General features: G+C 39.6%; 1 protein-coding gene across 1 annotated transcript in view; it reads right to left on the bottom strand.

Annotated features, from left to right (window-relative positions):
- The window catches only part of plcb3 (phospholipase C, beta 3 (phosphatidylinositol-specific)), a 34,437-nt gene that overhangs the window by 2,440 nt on the left and 22,546 nt on the right, over positions 1-9,451 (bottom strand). The window contains exons 11-32 of the mRNA XM_077544572.1: positions 9,154-9,311; positions 9,003-9,085; positions 7,953-8,037; positions 7,591-7,738; positions 7,408-7,509; positions 7,264-7,337; positions 7,098-7,194; positions 6,919-7,003; positions 6,224-6,348; positions 5,979-6,133; positions 4,918-5,079; positions 4,743-4,842; positions 4,011-4,115; positions 3,844-3,938; positions 2,736-2,859; positions 2,566-2,607; positions 2,333-2,442; positions 1,148-1,257; positions 907-1,066; positions 741-817; positions 569-658; positions 428-485 (exon numbers count right to left, since the gene is read on the bottom strand). Of these exons, the coding sequence (XP_077400698.1) occupies positions 428-485; positions 569-658; positions 741-817; positions 907-1,066; positions 1,148-1,257; positions 2,333-2,442; positions 2,566-2,607; positions 2,736-2,859; positions 3,844-3,938; positions 4,011-4,115; positions 4,743-4,842; positions 4,918-5,079; positions 5,979-6,133; positions 6,224-6,348; positions 6,919-7,003; positions 7,098-7,194; positions 7,264-7,337; positions 7,408-7,509; positions 7,591-7,738; positions 7,953-8,037; positions 9,003-9,085; positions 9,154-9,311 (2,345 nt within the window). The remainder of the gene's footprint in view (positions 1-427; positions 486-568; positions 659-740; positions 818-906; positions 1,067-1,147; positions 1,258-2,332; positions 2,443-2,565; positions 2,608-2,735; positions 2,860-3,843; positions 3,939-4,010; positions 4,116-4,742; positions 4,843-4,917; positions 5,080-5,978; positions 6,134-6,223; positions 6,349-6,918; positions 7,004-7,097; positions 7,195-7,263; positions 7,338-7,407; positions 7,510-7,590; positions 7,739-7,952; positions 8,038-9,002; positions 9,086-9,153; positions 9,312-9,451) is intronic.

The raw sequence follows: 9,451 nt of genomic DNA, 5'->3' as shown, positions 1-9,451 counted from the left end.
AAGCTCTGCTATAATGTAATTTAATACAATAAAATGTATTAAAAATATTCCTTTATTTGCTATACGAAGAGCTACAAAGAAATTTAAAGTACCAAAAACAAAATATTTTGAATTGATCTTTTAATAAGTTAGGCTTTTAACTTTTTTTCTGCTAAACTAAATTAAAATGAAACAATACTGAATCACTCCAAAACATAACAACATATAAATTAAAATATATAATATATAATGTAAAATTGTCAATTTGTCTGTGACAATTAGTAACTGACACATGCATGAATTCACATATATAATGAACGTATGGTGTGCCGCATGGCTCAATTCTGGGGCCTCTGCTGTTTTATGTGTATCTGCTGCCCCGGCGTTGCATCTTTAAAAAAAAAAAACAGTGATGGTCGTTTAAAGTGCTGTATTCAAGTGTGTTTACCCTGAGTATTAAGTCGACAGATTCTTGAACGTGTTTCCTGTTGATGTCATTCAGTTCTCTGTAGATGAGACAGCGGGAGGAAATCGTTTTAATAAAAATGAATGACTAAATACAAACGTGAATAAATGGATAACCACTTACAGCTCAGCCTTGTCTTTGTCCCGGCTCTTTGCGTCACTGATGCTGTTCTGCCGCTTCCTCTCCATGATTTTCAGAAGCTCTTTCTTCTCCCTGCGAGCAGGAAACGCAAAAAAAAAACGCTGACAAAAGGTGCCACATCGGTCCTGAAATCCCTGCCAACGGGCGCGCTCACCTCTCGCAAATCTCTCGGAGCTTCTTGAGTTGAGCTGCTTGGCATTCGTGCGCCATTTCCTTCAACTTCTGGAAAGACTGAAAGGATGAAAACGGCACGAGTGTGTGTGTGAGAAACTTCGAAGTTTTCAAATTGTCGGCTTTTGGCGAAAGGATTCCTCCTGTACCTCCTGCAGGTGCGCTTTCTGCTTCTCCCTCTCGAGTGAGTGCAACTGCTGCCGGAGCTTCAGTAGTTCCCGCATCTGCCATTCCCGGAGCTGCACCGTCTTTTTCTCATGCTCCTGATCCAGAGCAGACAGTTCTTGCCGCACGGGTTCCTGGGGCTCGCTGAATAAGGAAGCAAAAACACGACGCATCACAACCAGCTCTTCTACTGTACGCCGCGGTACTCTTTTTCCAGATCCTTACTTCTTCTTGACGCTGCGTTTAAGGTGTTTCTCCATCTGACTCCGCCTCCTTTGAACGTCGCACTCCAGCTGAGTACTTCGAGTCTTTTGCTCCTTACTAAGATTCCACACCTAACAAACAAAAAGTGATAACTGACCGTATTTATCCTCTTACAAAAGGGACAAAAAAGTATTAATAGTAGGGGTGGCAAGTAATTAAAATTTTTAAGCGTAATCAACTAATTCACTCCCAGCCATTTTCACTGAAGCAATCCCCTTTGCTCCTGGCTCTTTTACTGGATTTTGCAAGGAATATTCTGTTCTATTGCTCTAAAAACACGGAACCTATCAAAAGAAAGATTAGCGTCTCTTCTTTTATCAGGATGAAAAGGTATATTTCTATCCATTTCCGTTTTGTAGAAATTAGCATTAGAATATCGTTAAGTTTCATCATTATTTACAAATCTGTTAAAAACAGTGGGGGAAAGAGCTTTTTGCAACATGGCCCTGGCGGATCTCGTATTCTCTGCTGCCACCTGTTGGCCGTTTTTGTAATAACTACAATTGCTTCAACCGTTTTGTGCAGTTGAGAGGCTCGATCAAAGCCTTTTGTATGCTCAAACATAAAAACATAAAAATGTTTATAAATACGTCTTTGGGACACTTAAAACATTTAAAATAGAACATATTTATATGTTTTTGGGAGCAAATGAGTTAATCGCATAACTTCAACAGTTAACTCATGATTAAGCTCAAATTTTTTATCTGTTCTAAATGTACCGGTACAATATAATGTACAATAATTTTTTCCCCCTAAGTTTACATACTCTTGTTAAAAGTGGAAAATGTTTAACTAATAGAAAATTGGCTGCATCTATTAGGAATTGATACAGTAATTTCATAATAATTCATAAAAGTGAGTTAACATTAAAAAGATGTACTGTAAAAAAATGAGTGTGATACTGATTTGTGTTGGTCATTTTTCTGCCACTAGATGGCATAATTGCGTTTGTCTGACGATGGTGACAGCTCAGTCCATTTTTCCTTTCATATTAAAATGTTTCTAATATTTAACATGAAGTAACTTGTGAAATTCTGCATTTTTAAAAATGTAGAATATAATATATAGCATTATTATTACAACTTTAAATGAATGCACTAATATTGACACACCCCTAATTAATTGTCGTCAAGTTAACGTGTTTACCTTCTTCAGGTGTTTCTTTTTTAACTCTTGGAGTTCTTTGCTCTGCTTCTTAAGGAGCTTCACATAGTTTTTGTGCTGCTTCAGCTCCTCTAACGACTGCGGCTTCACATCTGAGAGATGTGACAAAAAGTAAGTAACGGGCATATATCGAAATGGGGGAAGAATAAACGTGCAATTTATTGAAGAGAGACACAGACACGGGGGTTGAAAGTGATGTGGCGGGATGGCGTTACCTGCCAAAACAGCTGCGATGAGGTCTTCCTTTGGGCTTTGCGCTATGTTAACACGCACACAAAAAACAAGGGAGAAGCAGACGTGTGAAATGAAGGATGGGGAAGCAAAAAAGCGGAAGAAGCAAAAAGCGACGTGTAGAGCAGGTGAAACGCTTTGCACTTGTCGCTACCTGGCTGGATGATGTCGGGGCATTCGTCGGGTCGGCTAGGAGGGAGGATGGGCGATGAGACGCGTCCTGGGGTGACCTCGTTTTCCCTCTTGACCTCGTCATCTCCAGGGTGGTTGGGGAATCGCTAAGGAGCCAACAGATTTGTCAGTGAAAGATGATATGCCCCGCTTGGCGATGATTGGCTGCAGGTGATCGTGCTAAATTGTTAGCCCGATTGTAATCCCTTGTTAGAATAAATGTACATAAGTTATCCCATATTTACTCTTATAGGAGTGCAAAGCATGACTCCGAATGTAATCCCTTGTTAGAATAAATGTACATAAATTATCCCATATTTACTCTTATAGGAGTGCAAAGCATGACTCCGAATGTAATCCCTTCTTAGAATAAATGTACATAAATTATTCCATATTTACTCTTATAGTAGTGCAAAGCATGACTCCGAATGTAATCCCTTCTTAGAATAAATGTACATAAATTATTCCATATTTACTCTTATAGTAGTGCAAAGCATGACTCCGAATGTAATCCCTTCTTAGAATAAATGTACATAAATTATCCCATATTAACTCTTATAGTAGTGCAAAGCATGACTCCGAATGTAATCCCTTCTTAGAATAAATGTACATAAATTATTCCATATTTACTCTTATAGTAGTGCAAAGCATGACTCCGAATGTAATCCCTTCTTAGAATAAATGTACATAAATTATCCCATATTTACTTTTATAGTAGTGCAAAGCATGACTCCGAATGTAATCCCTTCTTAGAATAAATGTACATAAATTATCCCATATTTACTCTTATAGTAGTGCAAAGCATGACTCATGCTGGAAAACAGGAAGTGTAAGGACTGAAACATTTTGTTGTTGGAACGCCCTGTAAAAAATAAAAAGAGAGGACTCGGCGGCGTGTGCTCAGAATGGGTAGGAGATTGTAATCTTTGCACATCTCTGTCCGCTCTCCTCGCGAGCAAAACAAATCTAAATCTCTTGTCTTCCCTTCCTCTATTATCTATTAAATGTTCTAGGTTGACTAAACCTGACTAACTATGTCAAAAATAGAAACTGGTCGAATATGTGCAAGGGTTCACACAATGTGCATGCACCTCATAGTTCTCCTCCAGGAGCACAGCCAGTTGAGTCTCCCTTTTGTCCAGCTGGGTCAAAAATTTAATGGGATTGGTCAGAGCCTCGGCATACTCTGAAATTAAAGCAGAATTGTTTCAGCGATTGCGATTTAATGTGATTTTTTTTTTCTCCAAAGTCCACTCACCCTGGTGTTCATTGGGAATATAGTCCTGAGCCTCGGTGTAGACCAACAGAGAAGGAAGCAAGAGGGGCTGGTTCAACTCGTTCTTGAGGTTGATGTAGTGGTAACCTAAAAGTTCCAAAATTCAAGCTTGAGTCATTCAGGGATGTGATTTGACCAAAGTGAAATTATCTGAAAATTTAGCCGGGGGTCTGGGGGCCCATGAGCTCCGGGGGGCTTCGGTTTTCCGTGTTTTTAAGTACTTTCAATGCACTCACATGACAAAGAAATAGACAAAACAACAGCATAAATTTTCAATGTATATTGAACTATCCCATATAAAATGGCAGTTTTAGTCAACTCAAAATCAGTCACATTCAAAAACATTGGACTGCCTTTGCTTTTAAAAACTATCACTGAGAATATCATCATATCTAACTAATGTGATTACTAAGTTAACACATAAATAATGTTGAAGAGTTCAAATTTCATGAACAAATAATTGTATCATGACCAAATGAAAAGTAACTCATATTAGAGCATACCACAAATGTCTTTGTTATAGCAGAAGATGTTATCTGTCTGAGTCATGTGCATACACAATGAACTACTAAATTTAAAAAAATAAATAAATAAATAAAATAAAAAAAATCGAATTTTTTTTTTTTTTGGGGGGAGATAAAAAAAGCGGAATTCCGCGAATTAGCGGAAAAATCACATCCCTGGTCATTCCTCAGGTGCACCACGCGCACTGACCTGGCCTAATGGCCGACACGGGGAGAATGCGATGTCCGATGAATTTGTTGTTCTCTTCGAACACGGCGATCCTCAGAGACGCCAGCGTTGGGAGGACCACCTGGGGAGGGAGATTTCTATTTGAAGAGGCGAGCACAACTAAATGCAAGACGGATGTGACGAAAGGATTGTTCACCTTATTGTAGACAAAAGCGTCATCATCCCAAACGGGATCCAGCGAATTGCCGTTGGAGGTTTTAGTCCGGTATTTGCGTTTTGTGTCTGTAGGAAGTCCAAATATGTCCACTTCCACATACACGCCGACCTTTTTGTCGCTCAGGAACTGGCCTGAGATCACCTGACAGATGTCGGGAAAACAAGGTGTGGTTAAGTACAGTACTCAAGAAAACTTGGCTATGTTTACTCGGGATATTCGCTACTTTTTTTTTTTTCCCAGACCAAGTCCTCAAATCTTGAGTAGTCAACATTACTGATACAACTAGCTTCTAATTTGCACAAAAAACAATAATTTATAAGAAAGACCTATATCGTATTTCTCCTTCAAATTGCATGAAATTAATAGCAATTTTCTATTCCTCTATTTCAAATGTGTAGTTCTTGATTGTAAAATGGTATTGTCCGCTGTTGCAAGTACTGATATCTTGAAACAATATCGATATCTGGTATCGGTACTTGCCCATGCCTAATATCTACTAGGGTTGGGTATCGATTCAAATTTCCTCAATCGATTTGATTTCAATTCACAAGTGTTCAGTTCAATTTGATTTTGATTTTTTTTCCTGATTTGATTCAATTGACTTCAATTCAATCTGATATTGATTAATTATGGAACAGCAATTCTTCTTAAATGACAAGGACATGCTAAAAACTCCACAAATATTAAATTCCAAATACAATTTTGCAGCGGCAGTAACTGGTCAAATGATTAAGTGTTACACAAACATCGACATCAGAAAGGATGAGATGAAAATATTTTCATAATTGTAAATATGAATTTAAAAGATTCTGAATGGTCTAAAAGTTTAATAGGTCAGGTCTTTCATAAATGTAAGAAAATACTTTTCAATTAATGTGAACAGTAAATTTCAAGAAAATAGTAAGACACAAAAAAATGTAGCCTTTAAAATTCTATTTTCTTGAGAATGTATGAAAAAAAAACAACAGATTTTAACATAATCGATTCATGATTTTATGAATCAAAATCAGGCTCGAAAAGGAAAAGCGATTTGCCCTGACCTTCACTTTGACCGTGTTAGCAACTATTCCATCCACGATGTCCTCTGTGAAAGGGTCAAAGTGCTTGTCCGTCCTCCTCATGAATTCGGGCTTCAACAGGTAGCCGCTGTGGCCGTTGTACTCAAACACGCCCATGTTGAGCTGCATGGCCAGATCTGCGAGAGAGAGAGAGAGAGAGAGAGAGCCCGCAAGGAGATGAACAAGTCTGCAGGCGGCTTTCGCTTGTTTACATTCCTGGCGCTCACCGAGGGTCTGGAAGTTGAGCGCCACCATCTGGCAGCCCACGTCCCAGAAAAGCTGCGGGTTGTAGTTGGAGCTGTCCACCCTCGTTCCCTTCGGATAAATTCGACTCAGCTGGTTCTTGTTGTACCTGGAGTCGTGCTGTTAAGTGTTAACCCTGGAGAACCCAAGAACCCTTTTCTTCTTTGGAAAATTATGAATTATACATTAAATGACTGCTATAAGTTCACTGACCACCAAAATATATGTTTTTTCAATTTTAACCCTTGTTTTTTGAACTAGCTCAGAGTTGCTAATTTATCAAAAATATATATATAAAACATACTCCTAGTCATTGTGCAACATGATATGAAATAGATTAACAAAAAAAAACACAATTTTACCATCTGATGGTTTGCTGAGAAGATGGTTTTGTTTGGATTGATTTCAAGCTCAACTGTTGCCAGCCATCTTGTCACCACCACTCTGGCTCATGTAAGTGCAATATTCATCCACTAGATGGCCCCATGCAGGGGTCAGAAGTGGCACTCTGGACTTTTGAAGTTAAATTTGTAAAAAAAAAAAAAAAAAAAAAAGGTCTTTGTTATTTGAGTAGCAAAATTTATAGGGGCCAAATTTGACCCCGAGGTTCGCCAGGGTTAAAACCCTTGCAGCACTCATTTCATACTGTGCATTTGGAGACGTGTCCATCAAAGGATACTCAACAAACTCTATGGGCGAGCTCTTTATGGCGTCCATGCCTTTGGTTTCCACAAATGAAGACATTTCAAAGAACTTATTCTTCTCTGGTGTAAAATAACGGCAAGCGTGTTATTAGGAGTATCAGCCCGCAAGACTTCACCAAATATTGGGACGGTACAATTTCGCTAGCGCACTCACTGGTGGCCAGGTCAAAGCTCTTAAACTTGACGGGTTCGATGTAGTTGACGAGCGTGGACATCTCCTCTGTGGCGTTGACCTCGCTGCTGGCTGTCCCCTAGAGGGGGGGGGGGGGGAATCTCTCAATCAGCCTCCAAATCCAAAGCTCCGGCGCTAAGGTTCATACCTCATCCGAGTTGGGCTTTTTCAGCTCGGTCACGGGTTCGTCCTCCTCGTCCTCCTCGCTTTCTCCTTCGCCTCCTGAGAATGTGTAGATAAATAGCCCGACAACATTGCAGTGTATTGAGCCGTAATTGTCTCTTTGGCCTACCAATGGACTTGCGAGGATCGGAGTCTTTGAGCATCCTCTCCACAAGCTTCTCCTCCGCATTGGTCAGCAGCTGTCCTCCCTCACCATCCACCAGGGGGCAGTCTACACACACAAAGCACCCCCCATGAAGCCTGAGCAACGTCTCCATACTGATTTGATCATTTCCTTGTCTTGGTTGCGTACCAGTTTGGGGCAAAGATTGCTCCTCCAGCTCTCGCCGTCGTATGCTGCCGGCGCTGGAGGACCAGTGGTGGTGGTGCTTCTTCTTGTTTTTGATGAGAATCTTGCCCAGCATGTCTTGCGGCGAGGGCAGCGGCTGGCCCGGCGCCAGCTGTCGTCAAGGGCCAAACATCAAAGGTGAATCTTCGGTTGCGCAATTTTATCGCAAAGATCTCAAGTGGCGGCTCCTGCACTCGTCAAACTACTTAAGAACTTTTTCCATGATTACCAATGTAAAGATAAATATGACAGAACGAATGTAGCCCAGATTAAAAACACAGATTAAAAACAATAAGAAGACATATCTGACTGGAGATCAGTCTTACCGGGTATTTTTCCAGCGGGTCAATGAGCAAGGCGTCTCCAAATATGGTACGACAATGCTCCGCCATCTTGGCTTGCTGCTTGGCCCTGGAAAAAGAAAAGAAAAGCTTTTTATACTGCATGGGCCTAGTCAGCGTTAATTTTTTTTTTTGTATTTTATATTTTACAGTCAACCCCCACAAAATCCCGCAAAACACCTGCAACTTTGAAGCGATTTTATTTGTCTACAGAGTTAGCAACCTTTCCTGTCAAAAGTGCCATTTTAGGCCAAATAAATAACAAAAAAATCTGTCTGGAGCCGCAAAACATTTGAACATTGTGATGAATGAAATTGTGTGTTTGTGTTAGTCTAAAGCACCTTTTTCCTACATTTTTAACCTTTTTTTTGTGTGGCCTTTCTGTCAAAATTTATTTTTGTCAATTCTATGCCTCTCTTACTTCCTTCTTTGGACAATTAATGACTATTTTTTGACATTTAAAGCCTTTTTTTCTGACATTTTTGGCAATTTTGTCGACTTTTTCGGGATTTCTTGTTTTGTTTTTGGACATTTTATAGTTACTTTTTGAATGTTTTCTTTTCTCACTTAAAAAACAAAACAATTTTCAGACTTTTTGAAATTTAAAGACATTTTATGGTAATTTTTTGCCTTCTTTTGTTTTTGACATTTTATGGTTACTTTTTGAACGTTTTCTTTCTGCCTTTTTTTTAAAAAAAAAAAATTGAATTGTCTGACATTTTTGACAATTTCATGGACATTTTACGGTAATTTTCTGCTTTTCCTCTTTTTGGACATTTTTAGGCAATGTTTTTAAAACTTTTTCATTTACCTTTCGCCTCTTTTTGACAGCTTAAAAATTAGAACTCTGACTTAAAATAAATAAATAAATAATGATTCATTTTTAATTTAATCGTTGATTCATTTAAAGAAAATTTTATCTGAAAAATAAAAACAAATATGTTAAAAAACAATGCTGTAATTTTTTACTTTTTTTTAGCTCCAGAAGGAGCCACTGGAGAGCAACTAAAGGGGGGGGGGGGGTTTCACACTTACGAATCAACGTGATTTTCAAAGGACAGGATGAGGGGGTACGGCGAGGTCTTGAAAGCGCTCTCCGCGATGGCTTCAATGACCTCCTGCAATCAGAAAAAAATGGCCGTTCAGCTTACATTCACTCATCTTGAGAAAATATGGCATCACACACCTTGAAGGGTATTTCAGTTGTCATGGTGAAGCCGTGGGTGATGTGGGGCTCCTCGTCCAGGGTTCGACTCTTCCAGCAGTCCAGTTCGACACAGCGGCAGCCGGTGAGCAGCACCTGCCGGTACATCTCCACTGAGGACAAGCCGGTCAGCTGACCCACTGGAGACACGGGACAAGAGGAAACAATGAGTCACTCCGGTAAAAAAAATCGGTAAAATTACAGAATGAACAATACTGAGCTCAACGGGGGGAAAAAAAAAAGAGAGTCACTCCGACGTGCGCATTCAGTGTCAATTCTT

Source organism: Vanacampus margaritifer, chromosome 15 (genome assembly GCF_051991255.1).
Source record: "Vanacampus margaritifer isolate UIUO_Vmar chromosome 15, RoL_Vmar_1.0, whole genome shotgun sequence".
NCBI lineage: Eukaryota > Metazoa > Chordata > Actinopteri > Syngnathiformes > Syngnathidae > Vanacampus > Vanacampus margaritifer.
This window is presented reverse-complemented; position numbering and strand designations above follow the sequence as displayed.